The 20,785-nt window shown below is 32.7% G+C and overlaps 1 protein-coding gene across 1 annotated transcript in view; it reads right to left on the bottom strand.

Moving 5' to 3' along the window:
* LOC134690953 (VWFA and cache domain-containing protein 1-like) overlaps positions 1-14,631 on the bottom strand; it is a 30,879-nt gene extending 16,248 nt beyond the window's left edge. The window contains exons 1-10 of the mRNA XM_063551129.1: positions 14,518-14,631; positions 10,915-11,095; positions 9,708-9,770; positions 8,295-8,456; positions 7,810-8,018; positions 5,505-5,664; positions 4,149-4,371; positions 3,340-3,465; positions 2,344-2,423; positions 822-957 (exon numbers count right to left, since the gene is read on the bottom strand). Of these exons, the coding sequence (XP_063407199.1) occupies positions 822-957; positions 2,344-2,423; positions 3,340-3,465; positions 4,149-4,371; positions 5,505-5,664; positions 7,810-8,018; positions 8,295-8,456; positions 9,708-9,770; positions 10,915-11,067 (1,312 nt within the window). The 5' untranslated portion in view covers positions 11,068-11,095; positions 14,518-14,631. The remainder of the gene's footprint in view (positions 1-821; positions 958-2,343; positions 2,424-3,339; positions 3,466-4,148; positions 4,372-5,504; positions 5,665-7,809; positions 8,019-8,294; positions 8,457-9,707; positions 9,771-10,914; positions 11,096-14,517) is intronic.
* Between the last annotated feature and the right edge of the window lie 6,154 nt (positions 14,632-20,785).

The following is a 20,785-nucleotide window of genomic DNA, read 5'->3' as shown; positions in this document are numbered from 1 at the left end:
TGATAGGAAGGTTATCATTGTTATTACTATAAACTTTTGTGAGTCTAAACCAACTTAGTTCGTATCTATTCTATTTTAAATTTAGCTCTTGTTGGAACTTGACGATTTGCACCGTAGAAAATTAAGGTAATCCTGCAGTGTATGTTTGTCTATGAGCAGAAAGTAGGTTGCGAATCAGAGACTGAAACATTCACAAACCTAGCAATACGTCATTGGAATAGGATTGCAATACACATTATGAGGTTTCGTTACTTCATACAACACTCGATAACAGCAATACACAAAAAAAAAATCAAGCAGTGAGCGGTTGTTTAAAGCGGAATCTGTATAGTAAATAATATGTTGGGCTGTTAATTTATCATAATACACCCAATTGCATGATAAAAATAAAAACTTCTGATATGTGCAACAATGCCAAAAACATATTACAGTTTCCAACAAACAGGATGCAAAAGTTGTCGGATCGGTTATTGCGTTATGCACATACATGCAAACTTTTCATAAACTACATGAGGGATTTCAGGCACAAGAGGACCTAATGCTTAACGATACATGTATTTGTGTACTTATTTAGTAAATCTTTTGTTTTGATAGAGTATAAACATGATTGTTCTTAAATTTTTTACCCCTCTAAAAACCTTTTTAAAAGCATTAAGTCTAAATAATAGAGTTTTTTAAAGGCAAGTTCAAACACCTCATGTTATAATGTATTTACCAAGCTTAAATGATGTTACGTTGCTACGAAAAATGTTCAACTATATACTAAAATCAAATAAACCTAACATTAAACATGGCAAACATTATCTAAAACAAACACATACCAATCCCAAACAAATCCTGGTATGGTACAGAGAATATAGGATTTTGAATTTCTTCACTGCTACTGAAACGATTGTAATATGATGCCATTGAAGATCTAAGGAAGTCAGGATTGGAAATGTGCTTGAATTCACCTATCTTTAAACATGTGAAAAGAAAAATAAAGATATTGGAATTCTCATAACATGTATACTCAATTTAAACTCATTACTAGTAATTAAGTATAATTTGAGCAATTCAATGTAAGCAGGTAATTTATTTTTTCCGATAAATCCATTCGTTTAACGTTTTGTCAAGGATCAAAGATTTAATATAGAATGCTACCTGGCTCCATAGCTGTTAACTCTTATCATGTAAATCTGTAATATATTTACTAACACATTAAATTCTTTTAGACTGATATATTTATCCAGATCTGAAATTGGGACAGAAAATAATAAAAAGCTAATGAAGCCTAAAATGTATGTTAAAGAACCCCTTTCAGGCCTTTGGCAAGTCAGGAATATGACAGTTGTTGTACATTCGTTTGCTGTGTTTGTGCTTTTGATTTTGCCATTTTATTAGGGACTTTCCGTTTTGAATTTTTCTCAAAGTTCAGTAATTTAGTGATTTAACTTTTTTCTCTCTCCATAAAACACTTTTTTGCCAATTCAACCAGCTATCCCATTATACTAACAGTGTATGCTTTGTATAAAAAAATCAATAGTTTGAATACACACTGTTGAAAAGATGGCTGTTTATTTTCCTGACTAAATTGTATCATTTTTTTTTCAATTTGGGGTCTGTCGTAGCTGACTATATCATGTATATGGTATGGTTTACATTTAATGTTTTGAAGGCCGTACTGGGACTTTTTAAAATTACATCATAGTCATTTGAACTCTGGTTTGAGTATTCTAAAACTAAAATAATGGCACAATAGAAATAAGAAGATTCGGTATGAGTGCCAATAAAACAACTCTCCATCCAAGTCACATATGCTTCAAGACACAATTATAGGTGAAAGAACGGCCTTAAACACGAATTTGGCTCAATCCGAACAGAAAGCTATAAAGGGCCCCAAAATGACGAGTGTAAAACAATTCAAAAAGTAAAACAGTCTAATCTATATATACTAAAGACAAGAAACGAAAAACACTTATAAACCACATCAACACTCGTAAACTGCTGAACAGGTTCCTGACTTACTGTATGGCAAGTGCAAACAATAATTTGTCCCAAGTACACGGATGCCCCACTCGCACTATCATTTTCTATGTTCAGTGGACCGTGAAATTAGGGTCAAAACTTTAATTTGGAATTAAAATTAGAAAGATCATATCATAGGGAACATGTGTACTAAGTTTCAAGTTGATTAGACTTCAACTTCATTAAAAACTACCTTGACCAAAAACTTTTACCTGAAGCGAACGGACGCACAGACGGACGGACGAACGGACGGACGAACGGAGGCACAGACCAGAAAACATAATGCGCCTCTACTATCGTAGTGGGGCATACAAATGCAGCGGGTTAATACAATACCTTTATTTCGCCATAACTAACATCAGTCCTTGTCTGAGCGGCCATATCTTTCAACTTCTGTATGGCATTTGTACTTAATTCTGAAACAATTTTAAAATTATACGCTATGCGATAGAATATATTGTTGTATGAGATGTTTGTAGTGTTTTTGCTAAACCTAACATAATAATATTGGCTGTGCAAATTTTTAAAATGTTTGTTTGGCTATTTCTTTTTAATTTATTTGTTTTATATCTTTAAGGGAATTTTGCCAAGTTTCCTAAAATTCCATGACGCGTTGATAAAGTTATAAAGGTCTAGAAACTTTAACCGAATACTGCTTTAAGTTCCCCAATGTTTTTCAACTTCATTCTTCATTTGGCTTCTTTTTCTAACTTTTATTATTAGAGCGTAACTAATAAGTCTTTTGTAGACGAAACACGCGTCTAGCACAAATACAAAATTTAAATCATGGTATCTATGTTTAGTTTATTAAGAGTAAACTATCAAAAACACTAACTCAGAAATGTACAGAAAAATAAAGATGTATTTGATAATTTACTTTAGAACACGAAAAGGCTTCGGATGTCCTTGTTTAATATAAATCATAGGTTACACAGATTGACTAATAACCCGCTTACATGCATTTTAGTTGTTGCTGTGAAATTCATTGAGACAATTACATTTTGAAATTTTTGTTTTCAGCCTTTCATTTTATATACTGTACAAGAAATCTCCAAGAATTGTTAATGCCGATGAATCGCGTGTATTAAATTTCATTGTATTCTACTATCCATGGAACAAATCTGAGGTTTGTATTCTGTAAATTCAGAAATTAAAGGTCAAAGTAAATGGAACTAAAGTGTTGTCAATCTTAATGTTTCCAAAAGCATAAGACACTGATACTTCTCTTCTCTTCGCTTCTGAATTTTGTTTTAAAATTATAAACACGCTTCTGGTAAACTTTAGCATAAATCATTTAAAAAAGGGTAATTGAAAAATTAAGCCCATACTTACGTTGACCTAGACCATATGTTAATATCACAACGCGGTTGTTCATTTTTTTATTTTCTTCCTTGATAACATCAAGGGGTTCTCCACCAGTAGTTTGGTCGCCATCAGTTAAAAACAGAATAACTTTTCCTGTAAAATTATTTGTATAGGAAAAATTTACTTTCAGCTTAACTACTCGACAACACATTTTCTATATGGCATTAAATGTTATATTTGATGTCATGCTAAGCTTACATTTTTCCAATACATATTTAATAAAAATGTATCCTCCTTAGGAAAGACAATGTTCTGAGGTATCTAAAACTACCAATATTGCCAAACAATTGGTAAAGAATTAATCATTTCAAACCAATAGTTTAGTAACTAAACACGATTTCAATTAACATGATTATAGTGATGATCTGGATTGATTTTAACCAAATATAAAAAAAATAGGAATTGTCACAGCTTTGTGTTTGTATTTTTGTTTTGGAGAATTTTGATTTTCTGATGTTACATTATACTCTGTATTATACTTACATCCGATAGCAATTAAAAATGCAATGAAGTCCCGCATATCTATTGATTGCAGATGTCAATATTAGTTACAACGCGTGAGCAAACAATTATATTAACATATCAAGCAAGCCAAAGAAACAGTTAACTTACAAGCATTAGGAAAATTTCTCTAAAGAGAATTATAGCAGTTTGATAGTGCTTCATAACATGGATATCAAGAAGGTTTTTTTAATGACATATTCAACTTTATACATGTTATAATAAATTTATGACAAAGTCAACTTTATACATGTTATAGTCAAATTATAGTTTACCTCTATCGCCAGACATGTCTAACGTGTTTACAAAAAACTTGAAGGCTGCTTTCATTGCCGCTTCATAATTAGTAGATCCTCCACTTCTGATAACACTCACTTGACTCTTCATGAATTTAATATTAAGGGGTGTGGCTTTTGCCAATTCTGTTCCATGACACTCTCTGCCAATTGTGCTAGATCCTGGGATGTAAGCACTGGAGCTGAAAGCTACTATCCCAAACTGAAAAAAAGCAATGTTCATAATTGAGGATGTGACCTACTTTGTTTCAAAATAACTAGCGTTGTTTATAACACTGTTAAACATTGAAGCAGAACAGTTGCTAAAATTTGGTAAAATCCTCATCAAAAGGGAATGACTCTAATTAGGAGACTGACGATTTCAACCCTGTAAACTTATTTGAGGTACTTGACTTGCTGATCATTTTTGCATTTTAAAGTTTCTGGCTATCTATCATAGTTTAAGGGGGTAGACCTTTGTTCAGGGAGACAACTCTTTAAGTCAGTTATACGTTTGCAAAAGTCAAGTCTCATCAATGTATTTTAAGCATTTACATGAAACAGATTGGAAATAATCTGTGTAATCTAGAAGCTAAGAATATATTTATGAAAATGGTTGACACAAACGTAAAGATGATTTTAAGAGTTATTTCCCTTAACCGAGGTCTACCTCCATAAGTGTAAGGCAACTGGTAGAGCTCATCAATATAAACGTTTTGCCCATATCTGATTTTGTCTATTTATAACGGGGGTTTTTTTCTTTAAAAAAAATAGACAATGCTTGCATTATGTCCCTACGTTCAATTTATATCCATGTCAGCCATCTTGGATGGCAGTTGAGATCATTGGACACATTCTTAAAACTAGATACATCAATGACGATTGTTGCCAAATTTAAATTAATTTAGCCCAGTAGCTAGTTTCATATGAGAAATTAAACACGACAACGGCGGCAAGTGATAAGTGGGCTAACACGAAAATAACATTTTAAAGATCTTGATTCGTATTTGGTCTCTGTTTTGTAGTAATAAGCATTGTATATAAGTATCAACACATTCGGCTGAGGTAAACTTAAGCAATAGAATGGAAATATAAAAATGCAGCAATGTTTCTATTTTTAAAGGAGCATATTTGTAGAACGGTAAGAGTGATGCATCCAAATTCACACTTTAGAACGGAGCCAATTTAGGGACGTACATTAGCTCGTATAGACGGACAAGGGTGAAATGTAATGCCCCCATCTACAGCGGGGTCATAGACATATTTTAGTTAAGAGTTCAAGTAGCTTTCTCTTTCCCTTTCTCTTTCAAGCCATTTCTATTCATCTCTTAATTGATCTTATTATTTCTACTTTACCCTATCATTTGGATTAAGCGTTTCCAGGACTGATATAGCAGCTTCTTTGGCTATCTGCAGTAACGTCTTAGAATTATGCCTGCTACTCATGGATCCAGATTTATCAATAACAACCACAACATCCTTCTGAACAGGGGTCGCCGTGGAAACATAAAATGGTCTAAATTAAAATGTTTAAATGAAATCCCAAATTTCATATCTATATAAACCTTTCAAGTTATAGGCCCATTTTTTAAATTAAGTAATAGGTTTTGGTAAGTTCTAATTGCGGCCTTTATTTCTAGCTACAAATTATTCCACAAGACGCTCATTTGGTGTACGTGCATCTTCAACAATGGCTACTCTCCAATATTGTTGACTCGATAATATTAAAGTTTATCTTTGTCTATCACGGTTTTAAGATGATCGTTAGTTATTAAACTATTTCCCATCTCTAGCTTATGGGTTAATTTGAAGGTTACATGAATACGGATATGATGAGGTCAACATCATTTACTTGCAAGTGAATATTTTTTTAGTGATGCTTCTTAACATACAAGGACAAAATTGAACACACTTGCTATTAACAGTGAATTATTTTTTCAATATTTCACTTTCAGTATTAAGTGAAAGAAATGCATTACATTTCATTTCAACTACTAGTACATATGCCGTATTACATGATGTTCGCTACTCTGTTTCAATTAAAATAACATTCTTTTTAAAAGATTATTATGAATTAATAGTAAATAAATACAGGAACCAATAAAACAGAAAAAAATTAAAGGTCTGTGTGTTTCTTTTAGAGATACAAGTCATTATAATTTTGCGAGTAATGACTCTCTCTAGACTTTTCATAAAGCTAAGATTGGCACCTTTTTACTTAAAAAGAAAAAAAATACAAAAACAAAAAAACAAAGATCATAAAGGATTTTGAAACATGTCTTTTTAAGCTGTGTGTAAAAAAAACTATGTTAGAAAAGTTGGGGTATGCGAGAATTTCTTTGAATGGCACTACATGGAGACTAAAGGCTCTAGATAGCCTGTCTGTTGCTCACCTTGGTCTATGTGCATATTCAACTACGGACACTCTCCAACATTGTAGACAAGAATAGAATTCATGACAACAATCAGTTTAGATGATCTTGTATTGCTTATCATTAAGCCTATTTAGTTTCTCTCTGACTTCTTTAGTTTTTGCTCAAAACACAAAAGAGGATAAATAAAATCCTCATTTAAAGGCAATCACTCCTATAGAGAGTCAGTCTACTTAACTTTATCGGCAAAATTTGAATTGTTAGTAGATTTTAACTTGCTCATCATTTTGTGATTCAAAGTGTATCTTTATCTATTACAATTTTCTGCTTTAGTTTCAGAGATATAAGCCAAACTGCATTTTACCCCATGTTCCATTTTTAGCCATGGCAGCCATGTTGGTTGATGGACAGGGTTATCAGACACAGTTTTTAAATAAGATACTCTAAGGATGAATTATGCTAAATTTGGATTAATTTGGTCCAGCAGTTTCAGAGGAAAAGATTGTCGTAAAAAGATAACAAAAGAAATACAAAAAAATTGTGAAAAATTGACTTTAAAGGGCAATAACTCCTTCTGATGTTAATTAAAATTTTTAGTCATGTGTACTTATTTGAATCTCTTACTTTACTGTTTTCAGTTTATCTCTATTTATTATTGTGTTCATGATAAGAACCAAAATATGCATAATTTCCTTAAAATTACCAATTCAGGGGCAGCAACCCAATAACGGGTTGTCTGGTGCGTATAAAAATTTCACCGCAGACATATCTTCACCTGATAAACATTTTTGCCCCAGATTTGCTCTTAATACTTTGGTTTAAGAAATATAACACACACACTGCATTTTACAACCCATGTTCAATCTTTAGCCATGGCGGCCATCTTGGTTGATGGGCAGGGTCATCGGAAACATTTTATGAACTAAATACACTATGGATGATTTAGGACAAGTTTGAGTTTATTTGGCTTAGCAATTTAATAGAAGAAGTTTTTTGTAAAAGTTAAAGGACTACGGCGAAGACGGACGACAAGTGATGAGAAAAGTTCATTTGGTCTATTGGGCCAGGTGAGCTAAAAAAACAGAGGATTTTGAATTTTTGGCAAGAGTCCTAAACAAGATGAGCCATTTTCTTTTTATGCTTTAAAGAATGTAATCTTTAGTGTGTACACGAGAAAAACCATAAACTAACATACGTCTTATTTTCTTTTTTTTTGTTGGATACAAACTTTAGCTGTCTCATTGATTTAAGACCCATATCTTAACATAATGATATCTAAACATAATTACCGGAATCTTGGATCGTAACTGGAACAATCATTAAGTTTTAAGGATGGATAGTTTAAATATATTCCATCTTCCTTCCCAAAGTACTGCCATTTAAGGTTTGGATTGAGCCTATTATTTTCCTTCATTACCTCTTGTATTTTAGTTGTCGGGAATGTCCGTTCTGGCGGAGAATATGATGATATTGTAACACAAGCTTGGTTCATGTTAACCTGTTATCAAAATAAGAAATAAATTTGATTAAATCATTGTTAGATCCATAGATTTATATGGACGGGAGTTCAGCAGATTAGAACTTTTTTGAAATTAAGGATGTTCCCTTCTCTGATTCTAAATAATAGTAGGAAAGCATTTCATCCTGAATTCCAGAAAAAATAAAACACTTTTCCCGATCCAAAAAAAATATCATTAATTCATGAGTATAGAAAAGTGTAAATCCCAAATTCATGCGCAAAAAAGTCCCAATATTTCATTCATATCACACAAACCTTTGTTCTAAATTGACTACTGTTAGTAAGTCCCGTTGCATGACAACATTGAGGCATTGATGTATAGCTTGAAAATGTGTCTATGTCTTCTTCAACGGCTTGCTTAATTCTCATTAAAGCTTGAATTGGTCCATCAAACTTGGTACTTAAGGACGCTGAGATCTGCAAAATATAAACCACTTAGTTGCAATTAACATCACTTTAAAATTGTGTATTATTATGATGAAGTATAATCATGATAGTATGGTTTCTTAAGAATTAACCCATTTCTCTGACTTCAGTCTATTGTTCTTACGGTGGATCATTTTTCGGGAATCCATTGACCTCCAAGTTAACTTAAGATAACTTATAACATAACTTTAAACTTTAAACTTACGATGTTTATCCTCTATAAAACGAGTAAAGAATGAAAGGTTCGAATTCGCGCGTAATTTCGTCAGTTCAGTCTATTAGTTGAAGTGGATCGTTATATATATAATAGTTTTTACTTAAAAAATGATAAAATGGTATAAATAGCAAGCCTTTAAATCAAATCTGTTCCTAAAAACCTACATTTGTGTGTATTTTTGTGTGTATGTTTGTGTGTGTGTTGCTATTAAAAAATATTCTTTAATTCTGTAACCCAACTTATTTTCAGGGATGTTTTCACGCTTCCCGATTCTTCGCAGAAATCTGTTTCCTTATATTAAGATTTCCCTGATGTAATTTTAAGAAATCATTTTAACATGTATGTCCATGTTATTATTCTTTAGGTGAATGTCGCAGAAAATAAATTGCTCACACTCAAAATGTTTGATACTGTTTTTTTTCAAAATAACAAAATATTTAAAAGAGTGTTTTGAATTGAGTGTACATAAATCATTTGTAAGTAAAGAACTAAAAAAGCAGGAAAAGTAAGGGTCCGTGTGTTTGTTTTCGAGATATAAGCTATTGAACATTTTAATGGATTTTTTTCTTTCTTAATATAACATTGGCACCCGTTTTCTTTAAACAAAATATGGATTTTATAGGATTTTCAAATATGGCTTTTAAAGCTATCTGTCATTTAAATATGAAACAAACAGTAGACGGGAAGTGTTTTTTAATTGCACTACATGGATTAAACCAGACGATCCCGAATACCTAGAAAACATTAATAAAAAAACAAGAGGATCGAACATCCTTTAATCATGGAATGATTTCTTAAGGTGTTAGACCTTTGTTCAGGGAGATAACTCTTTAAATCAGTTATATATTTGTAAAAGTCAGGTTTCGTCAACGTATTTTAAGCATTTACCTGAACCAGATTGAAAATAATATATGTAAAATAGAACCTTAGAATATATTTATGAAAATGGTTGACACAAACGTACTGATGATTTTAAGAGTTATTGCCCTTAACCTAGGCCTACCTCCTTAAACAATGAAGATTACCTCTGTTACTAGTCCTTCTCCATCCAATAAAGAGTTCGTGTAATGTAGACTGTTATAATGTTCCTGAAAATAATAAAAAATAATGGAAGTTAAAAAAAAACCCAACCTGTATTGAACACAATTCAGGGATGTACTTAGGTGAGGTTTAGGATTTTTTTTATCCAATTTTCGAACTCCTAGTTATTCTCTCTCTAATACAGGGTAACACACATGGCATATGTGTAGTTCCTGCAAGAGTTCCGCAAATTTGTAGGAAACAATTGCCACAAGCTTGCAGCAAACAATTTTGGCAAGTTTTTAGTTTGCTGCAAGCTAAACTTTATTTGCATGGTAGAATGGTTGCGGCGAGTTGTACAGCTAGTTTACGGCAAATGTGTACTAGCTACATGTAGTTTGCTGCAAATGCTTGACATAAGGCTTATTTTCGGTCAGAGTTATGCAACAGTCATTATTATAAGTCGTTATTGTAATGCTAAGGGTCTGAGATAATCTGCTCGGGCTACCTTTTTTTTTAACATATTTCTGAAATTCATATTCAAAGAACACTGGTCTCATAGAATTAAAATCAAAGAATTCAAAATTATATTTTTCAAGAATATAATGCTAAACTTCCGACTAAGTAAATACAAAAAATGTACTATACTATCATTGCAAGGGTTGAGTATTTACATACTCCCAGTCTTAATCACATACATTGCATACTTTATTTGATGGAAGTGACCAAAATTAAAGAATGTATATAGATAGGGGAAGGTTGATATGTTACAATAAATAAGTTTAACCCCGCCGCATTTTTGCTCATGACCCAAGTCAGAAGTTTCTGGCCTTTGGTAGTCTTATATGTTTAATAATTTTAATTGAATCATATGTTTTGGAGTTAGGTTTGACGTCCATTTTCACTGAACAAGTATTAAGGGGAAAGCTGAGGCCAGCATCTTGGTGGGTGCTGGATTTTCACGCTGCTTTGAAGACCCATTGGTGGCCTTCAGCTGGTATCTACTCTTTGGTCGGGTAATTGTCTCTTTGACATGTTCTCCAATTCCATTCTCAATTTTATTAAAATATAGACACACATCTCCATTATAATAATAATAATAATAATAAATTCTTTATTTAAAGAGGGTAAACTCAGTTAGTTACAATAAACTAATCTTCCCTGAGGCCCTCAATCCAACCTGTAAACAATGATACATATTCATCAACATACCTGTATTTTATTGACTCCTAAAGCGTTATTGGCTATGTCTGTAAGAACCTGTGAAAAGCTCCCTCCATCAATATTGACAGCAAAGCTTACGCTACTTATGCACACTAATATACATGTAGTCAATTGTTTGGTTAGGTATAAATTTATTTTCATCACGTGTTTATGTTGTTGACTAATTTATCTGCAAAAAATAATAAAAAAAAGTTTTAATTTATATTTTCAACCCCTAAAAATTGGCTGAGGGTGACCTATTTAATATTCTCTGTGATACTATGTAGAGCCCAGGTGGTTGTGTGGTCATGCAGGACGGCTGCAGTGCAGGCGATTTGATGTCACGATATCACAGTGACATAGGTTCGAATCCCGGCAAGGGAAGAACAAAAAATTTGCGAAAGCAAATTAACAGATCTAATATTGTTGAGTTGATGTTTAGACGAGTTGTATATATATGTATGTACATGTATACAACTCGTCTCAACATCAACCCAACACTGTAAGATCGAAAGCAAACTTTTTTTTCTGCTATCACCAGGATTCGAACTCATGCTACTGAAATATCGTGACACCAAATCGCCTGCACTGTATCCGACGCGCTAGACCGCTCGGCCACCTTGGCTTCACAAAAAAGAAGCTTTCGGTGGCCGCGTATTAGCTAGTCAGTTTTAATCTATAGTTGTAATACAGTTCATGATATATAAGGCATAAAGATGGTATTGTTTCAGATATAGAGTAGATGTCTGAGCTAGTCCAGTGGCATATATTTCATGCATGTTCAATACGAGCATTACAATTGAATCGATTGAGGTAACACGTATACTATAAATCCGGAGCATAACTTATCATTCATAGACTATATGTTAAAACCAATCACTTTGAAGCATACAGTCAAGAAAACTTTGACGATTAATTTCATTGTACAATGAGTGTCAGTTGTAAAACTACTGGCAAATAGGAATGTCAGACGCGCTTTTCGTCTACAAAAGACTAATTAGGAACGCTCAAATTAAAAAAATATTAAAAACCAAAATAAAGTACGAAGTTAAAGAACATTCACGATCAAAAATTATTAACAGTTTTGCCAAATACATGCAGCCAAGAAATGATTGCACGATAGATGTAAACAAATTGTTACTAGCTACAATTCAACCTTATTAAGCTGTAGATCATCAAATATTAAATTATTTCCTTTCGTTAAAGCACAAAAACTTTGACTTAAATAATTCTTTGTACGATGAAGGTTGAACATTTTCAAGCTATCGAAAAAAGAGAAAGTTGCTTAACGGGAGATATAAAAAAAAAAGCTTATTCACTACATCTGAACATATAAAACTGCATACAAAATATTAAATCATTCCTATGTCATCCTATGTTACAAACAAGCCAAACATATTTTGATAACAGTTTTCTTTCTTTTAGACGGATAGACGGATAGACGGATAGACGGATTGACGGACGAACTGACTGACAGAATTAAGCCATAAAAACACTAGCTGCGAAACCGTATTTCATAGGTCATACATCATAATGATCAATTAGGTGTTTTTGCTATATTATCAAACCATCTGCAAATAATGAAAAAAATAACATAAGAACATAATTACTACTGTTACTCAGCTATATTTAATAAACATACTTCCGCATTTGGCAACGCAAGTAAAAATATGAAGAAATGAATCAAAATAAAGCATCAGTATTTTTTTTTATTTCATATGCTTTCATTCTAAACAATGATAGATTATTCGGCAATTCTCCATGTTGTCCTGATAAACATCCATAAATTTACGAAAATAATTCATACTGTTCATTATTTTTCTCTTTCTCTCTAACCCAACACCAAGTATTTCCCTCGTATGTTGGTGTACATAATTTAAAAAAAAAATGTTTTTTGTGTTTGTTCGGGGTTAGGGAGGAAAAGGGGGTTGGGTGGTGGTAGGTGGAACAGGAAAATATATGCTGAAATGAGGAAATAAAAACGTTACCTTTAAATAAGTTCAAATACATAACCATTTCATCACGTTACAAATCATATATGTAATTATATACTTTTAATTACGTTTTAGTCAAATATTGTCTATCCTGTTACAGTTACCACAGTAACCACAGTGACATGATAGACACATTTTATTATGTAAGAATTCTATTTTGAAATAACTACTCCCTTTAATGCAGCGATAATGTTTTTTTTTTCTGCTGTGATTTTGGTATCCAACAAGTAATTGAATTAAATTATTTACAAGTATATTATGCTGGTACAACATGTGGTCCGAGACCACCATTGTCGTCCCTTGATTTTCAAATATAGTCCCTAGTGTTGACAGTGGGTTACTTGCCATTAATTTTTATACCCCTTCCAAATTTATTTCTCCATGTTCAATGCCTCAAATTGCAAGTAGGGGGATGAAATTACACTGTAAAAAAATTTGGGTCCAGAATTTTAAAGGAAAGTAGTGATTTGGTCCAGCTGAAAAAGGTTGAAAATGAGCACTTCGGAAGCTGTCAAAAGATTTCAAGACGCCCTAAACATAAAATTGTCCATATTTTGAGTTTGAGGCGATGAAGTTTTCTATAAATTTGATATAATTTGTCCCCAAAGTAGTACAACACACTGTAAAAGTTTCTTTGAGAAAGCGCAGGTGGGATTTTTTTTATTTTCATTTATGTTCTAAAAGAAATGCACTACGAATTAATTGTGTTCTCGGACCATGTACATGTAACATGATAGACAGGCACGACAAAATGGTACCCCTAACTGTGTTTTACTAAGTCTTAATGTCTTGAATTTTCTTTTCTCAACAATAATTATGCAAGAAACATAAGTGATTGATTTGTAATAAATTATTACAATATTAAATATCCATGTCATCCATGTTAAAATGAGACCTCTGTCCTCAGTTCTAATGACCTTTTAATACCAATAATTAAAATATGTTCTATAAGGGACGACATCAAAAGATCGATGTAGGATAAAAAAATTTAAATCGAATAGTTTGGGGTTGGGGGTCAACATTGCTGCAAGTTTTTTAAATCTAAAATCGATTTTACAAATATGCATATAGGTTAATCAATTTTTCCCAAATTAAGTTATAAAGGGGGGCAGGGGGTCTTTGCGAATTAAGTTTTTTTATCCTACATTGAACTTTTCATGTCGTTCCTAACAGAAGCACGGTTTAATATACAAAATAATTTTGATCATCAGCATCAGGTAAATGATATCTTTGTTTTACTTAAAATGGAGAATGAAATGAAATTTTATTCTTTAAGAAAGCTTTTGTATTTCGTTGCAGATCAGTGCAATCAGAAAGTAGAAAACAAATAATTTGAAATGTGTTACCCTGACCCTATATGTATATAGTAAGCATACATCGAGCTTAAATATATTTTAATCTAGATCCTAATCGTATCATTAATGGTTTGATTAAAATAATGCAAGCTTTTATTTAAACAATTACAACTGCATTTTTAACTAAAAACCAAAATTTTAGCATAAGTGTACAGATATTTGACATATAATTACACATGCATAGCTAAATGAAAAGGGGAGGGTAGCGAAGAGACCCTCCCCCGCCCTTAAATTGAATTCTGCTTAACAATATACGTACATACCCTTCGCTATGTTTGTTGTATTATCGCAATAAATGAACGTTTTTTTAATGCTTTGGTTATATCGCAATAAATGAACGTTTTTGTCCCAATGCTTTGGATTTTCCATTTTGATGAACAACCCGGATATGTAATGTAAATTATTTGTAAACAAATTTTTCCGTGATAGGCTTCATTAATTAATGACAATAATGGAAAATAACTAAGTCAAGCTATCAAGGATCTGCTTTTAAGAATCAATACGTGTCACGCGAACACCTCAGGTAAAAAAAAAAAACATGATGATAATGTACAGTGGAAAATATTACATGAATATTTTAGCCGGTATGAAGACAAAACAAATTTACGTATATTATATGATTAATTTGATTCAATGGAATAAAACAGCATATCAACTGAATTATTCCATGTCACGCGATAAGGTGTTACCCAATAAAATTGATTGCAATATATGTAAGGTACATAATAATATGATTATTATAAAATATTATATTTTACAAAAATGTATATAATATGCATTAGACCGTTGTTTTTTCCATTTTGAATGGTTTTACACTAGTAATTTTGGGGCCCTTTATAGCTTGTTGTTTGGTGTGAGCCAAGGCTCCGCGTTGAAGGCCATACATTTACCTATTTAATGGTTTACTTTTTTTTAGATTGTTATTTGGATGGAGAGTTGTCTCATTGGCACTAACACCACATCGTCCTATATCTTTATATGTACCTGCCCTGGAGTTCTTATTTTAAAAGATAAAATATTTCTAATTATATAATTTATTTCATTTAAAGGATAAAACATAATTTACACTGATATCTTATATGTCATATATATATGTCTAGTGTTTAAATTTATCTTAGTAAAATTGCAACCTATTAATCAGGATTGTGATGGGACTGAAAGTAGTCACACAATCGCAAATGTTTGGTCTTGTATTCAACATGTTCAAATAATCACAATAAAAATGGCAAAGTAATCACATAATCAGAAAACCTATGAGGAGGCTGATTGATATCATTAGGATTGTTATGGGGGTGACTTCATGACTAATAACGGTTAAATAATATTCGCAAATGAAGTTAACCATAAGTTTTGGTTCGTGACGATAACATGTACATTTTCTGTATTACGATAAAAAATCGACTGATTTTGACAAATAACGTTATGTTCTTTCCAAAAATAACAGTTACGGATAATTATGTGAGACCTCTGGTGAATCCAGATAAACTTAGACTAAGTATGTACTATAAACCGACTCACTGAAGATATTACAATCGAAAACAAGAATGTGTCCCTAGTACACGGATGGGTCATCCGCACTATCATTTTCTATGTTCAGTGGACCGTGAAATATGGTTAAACTCTACTTTTGAATAAACATTAGAAAGATCATATCAAAGGGAACATGTGTACTTAGTTTTATTTTGATCGGACTTCAACTTCATCAAAAACTACCTTGACCAAAAACTTTAAACTTGCACTTTCATTTTCTATGTTCAGTGGACCATGAAATTGAGGTCAAAACTGTGATTTTGCATCAATTTTTTTTTAGAAATCTTACCATAGGGAACATGTTTTAAGTTTATTGGACTTCAACTTCATCAAAAATTACCTTGACCAAAAACTTTAACCAGAAGCGGGAAGGATGAACGAACAAACGGACGAACGGACGAACGGTACGACGAACAAACGGACGCACAGACCAGAAAACATGAATGGGGCATAAAATGGATAATGAACCTGGTCATCTGAAAATACCCCATAAACTGCTATGTGTTTTTCAGACCCTCATATACTAGAAATTATTCTCACATACAATTAAATAATTAACCCGATCCAATGGTGAAGAAAATAGATCAGGGAAGACTCGCGAGCTGGATCGTCATCTATTCTACTGATTTTGCTTGCAATAGGGTAGGACTAAATAAATCTGTTGTCTATTTTATTTACTCTGTCAAATTTAGAAAACTACCGTAAAGGGGGTTTCAAAGTAGAGGACGGAAATGTTTTCATCAGATGAAAAGGCAGTACCGAATAAAGGGCAAACTTGAAAAGCAGGAAAGAGATTTCAACTAAATAATAAACTCAGGACAACATTTGTCATCCTAGCCACACCCACTACAAATCAAATGGTATCTCCCTCAGTGTGTTGTGTTGACGTCCATTTATACTAATCCATTGATCAATTGTTCCCGACGATCTGTAGTGGTACAATCACAAAAATTAATATGATTCAATGTCAAATAAGCCTTCATACATTGTACTGGATGTGCATACAAAAAGCTACAATAATTCTTAGTATTTATAAATGTTTGAATATTTTTTTTCTATGTTAATGAAATATTTTTTTATTCGTATAGTACATGTTTCGAAATATTAAACCGAGGTATTATGAGCAATGACACAGAGAGAGTACAAACTGACTATCTGCTATCAGTTGAGTGACCAGCCAACAATTTTCCAACTTTAATGGTCCACCCTACCTGCAAGCTAAATTATGACTTTTTGAAAGAGAAATGTTTATTTATTAATTTTTGCCTGGTCGTAGAATTGAAATATGGTGCATTTTTTTTAAAAATAAGGTCAAAGGTTAGTGATTGAGTTTTTCACTATTGTCAATTTATTTCACAAGAGGTTATAAAAAGTCTCTAAAAAATTCTAAATTATTATTCAACAAGAAATTCATAATGAAATAAACTGTGACACTTCATTTGCAACTGAATTTCAAAATAATTAAACCACCAAATGCACATCTTAAAGGGAATTCAGCAACAAAATAGAAGATTGAACAACCGAATCTCAATTCATTGTTTAGCTCACCTGGCCTAAAAGGCCAAGTGAGCTTTTCTCATCACTTGGCGTCCGTCGTCCGTCGTCGTCCCGGTCGTCGTTAACTTTTACAAAAATCTTCTCCTCTGAAACTACAGGGCCAAATTGAACCAAACTTGGCCACAATCATCATTGATGTATCTAGTTTTAAAATTGTGTTTTATGACCCGGCCAACCAACCAAGATGGCCGCCATGGCTAAAAATAGAACATAGCGGTAAAATGCAGTTTTGGGCATATAACTCAAAAACCAAACCATTTAGAGCAAATCTGACTTGGGAATAAGTTGTTTATCAGGTTAAGATCTATCTGCCCTGAAATTTTAAGATGAATCAGACAATCCATTGTTGGGTTGCTGCCCCTAAATTGATAATTTTGGGGAAATTTTACTGTTTTTGGTTATTATCTTGAATATTATTATAGATGGAGATAAACTGTAAACAGCAATAATGTTCAGGAAAGTAAGATTAACAAATAAGTGAACATGACCAAAATGGTCATTTGACCCTTTTAGGAGTTATTGCCCTTTATAGTAAATTGTTAACCATTTTTCGTAAATCTCCATGATCTTTTACAAAAATCTTCTCCTCTGAAACTACCGGGCCAAATTAATCCAAACTTGGCCACAATCATCTTTGGGGTATTAAGTTTAAAAAATGTGTCCGGTGACCCAGCATCAAACCAAGATGGCCGCAACGGCTAAAAATAGAACATGGAGGTTAAATGCAGTTTTTGGTTTCTCAATTTTATTTGGTTATTACTCAAAAACCAAAGCTTTTACAGCAAATCTGACAAGGGGTAAAATTGTTTATCTGGTCTGACTCTATCTGCCCTAAAAATTTTAAGATGAATGGGACAACCCGTTGTTGGGATGCTGCCGCTGAATTGGTAATTTAAGGAAATTTTGCTGTTTTTGGATATTATCTTGAATATTATTATGGATAGAGACAAACTGTAAACAGCAAAAATGTTCAGCAAAGCAAGATTTACAAAAAAGTCAACAAAACTAAAATGGTCAATTGACCCCTCTAGGAGTTATTAACCTTTATAGTAAATTTTTAACCATTTTTCGTAAATCTTAGTTAACTTTTACAAAAATCTTCTCCTCTGAAACTACTGTGCCAAATTTTACCAAACATAGCTAGAATCTTTATTAGGCTATCTAGTTTAAAAATTGTGTTTTGTGACCGGACAAACTAACCAAGATGAACGCTACGGCTAAAAATAGAATATAGGGGTAAAATGAAGTTTTTGGCTTATAAATCAAAAACCAAAGCATTTAGAGCAAATCTTACAAGGGGTACACTTGTCCATCTGGTGAAGATCTATCTGCCCTGAAATGTTTAGATGAATCTTACAACTCGTTGTTAGGTTGCTGCCCCTAAATTGGTAATTGTAAGGAAATTTTGCCTGTTTTGGGTTATTATCTTGAATATTATTATAGATAGAGATAAACTGTAAACAGCAATAATGTACAGCAATTTAAGACTAAAAAATAAGTCAAAATCACCAAAATGGTCAATTGAACCCCTAAGAAGTTATTGTCCTTTATAATCAATTTTTAACAATTTTCATAAAATTTTTAAATTTTTACTAACATTTTCCACTGAAACTACACGGACAAGTTCATTATAGATAGAAATAATTGTAAGCAGCAAAAATGTTCAGTAAAGTAAGATGTACAAACACATCACAATCATCTAAACACAATTTTGTCATGAACTGCCTACTTCCTTTGTTTAATTCACATATACCAAGGTGAGCGACACAGGCTCTTTAGAGCCTCTAGTTTTTACATTGCATGTACTTCTATAAAAGATATATTTCCGAGTTTTACGGCAATAATAAAAAAATCGAAGTCAATTTGGTTTTGCTTTGATGTATATTTATTGACAGTTTTCTAATATTTCAAAAGGCAATTAAATCAAAAGAGTTTATTGATGGACTAAAGTTTCAGCGTATATTCTAGCTCGTTTTTAGGTTTTGTGTGTCTTAGCCTAAAAAAAGCACATATGGACCTCTTAGAAAGAGTGGTAGTATGGGGTATTTTAACAAACAAAGAGCATGACAACTTTCGAAAACCTGGCATCAATCATCGTTTTCATCGTCGTCTTCTTCCAATATTTCTTGGTGAGTTGAATAATTTCTACAACCATCAGACCCTCCACATGCCTTAATATTGGTATACGCGGATTTCTGTTGGTTTCATACACAGTTGTTATTGCAAGCTGTTTTCCCTTGTCCGTATACCTACAAACAAGTTCTTGAAGGAAATCTACTGATATACGTCCCTCAAAGAAAATCGTGAACAAACCGTTTTTACTCTCTTACCAATCAGATTCTTTGGAAAGTATGACAACTGGTTTAACGTTATGAGAGTTTATTCAAACTTGCGTTTGGAGCATTGCACGTGGGATGTGCTGTAAAAAACGTGTTTTCACATGAAGGAATTTTCACAAGACTGGTTTCCTTTGTGGCGGCAAACTCCACCCTTCACTTGTTAAGATCAACATGAAGATACCTGAACTTTCCCTTCGAATCATACGATGATACGATACATTAACTTCCAATCAAGGCATGGGACCAATAGGATATGCCAATACCCTGACTACAGTCTCATTCTCAGGAACATTAGCAAGAACTAAAGCACGACGAACTATTGAGATCTGAGGCTGGCATGTCAGTACCGGATAATAGTTCTTTGTTAATTTATGAATCGTTGTCAGTTTCTTTAGTTTCTTGTGTTACCTATGTCTATTTTATTTACTCCGACACATTTAGATTACAGAAAACTACCGTAAAGGGGATTTCAACGTAGAGGAAAGAAATGTTTTCATCAGATAAAAAGGCAGTACCGAATAAAGGGCAAACTTGAAAAGCGGGAAAGAGAAGAGGTCTTACATCGGACCTCGACTTCTTTTAATTGAGCTTTACTGTGTGTAATGTTTGGTGTATGTTATCGACATTCGCTAGAGGTACAGGCGAGAGGTAAATCTCATAAAACATGTTTAACACTGCCACCATGTATGCGCCTCTCTAAAGTCAGGAACTTCTATTATTTATAAGTCTTGTATGAATGTTTATTTTATTTCAATTGTATATTTCGGTGTTAGGTATGACATCTATTTTCACTGAACTAGTACACATACGTTCAGGGACCAACTGAAGCCCGACTTTTTTCGGGATTTCCGTGCTGTGTTGAAGACCAATTGGTGGTATTCAGCTGTTTTCTTCTATTTGATCAGGTTTTTGTCTCTTTTGTGCATTATTCTTTCCCATGCGCAATTTTAATCTAATAAAGTCAACAATGTTGAAATGTGTACGATGTGAAGATAAAAGTTATTCTTGAGATTAATCTGGCTTTGTAAAAAACGTACACTTTAATTTTAATGTGTACTGTGCGTACTTCGACACACATCACTTTCCAAAAAACTCGAATCAGGCA

This window comes from Mytilus trossulus, chromosome 11 (assembly GCF_036588685.1).
Source record: "Mytilus trossulus isolate FHL-02 chromosome 11, PNRI_Mtr1.1.1.hap1, whole genome shotgun sequence".
NCBI classification, from domain to species: domain Eukaryota; kingdom Metazoa; phylum Mollusca; class Bivalvia; order Mytilida; family Mytilidae; genus Mytilus; species Mytilus trossulus.
This window is presented reverse-complemented; position numbering and strand designations above follow the sequence as displayed.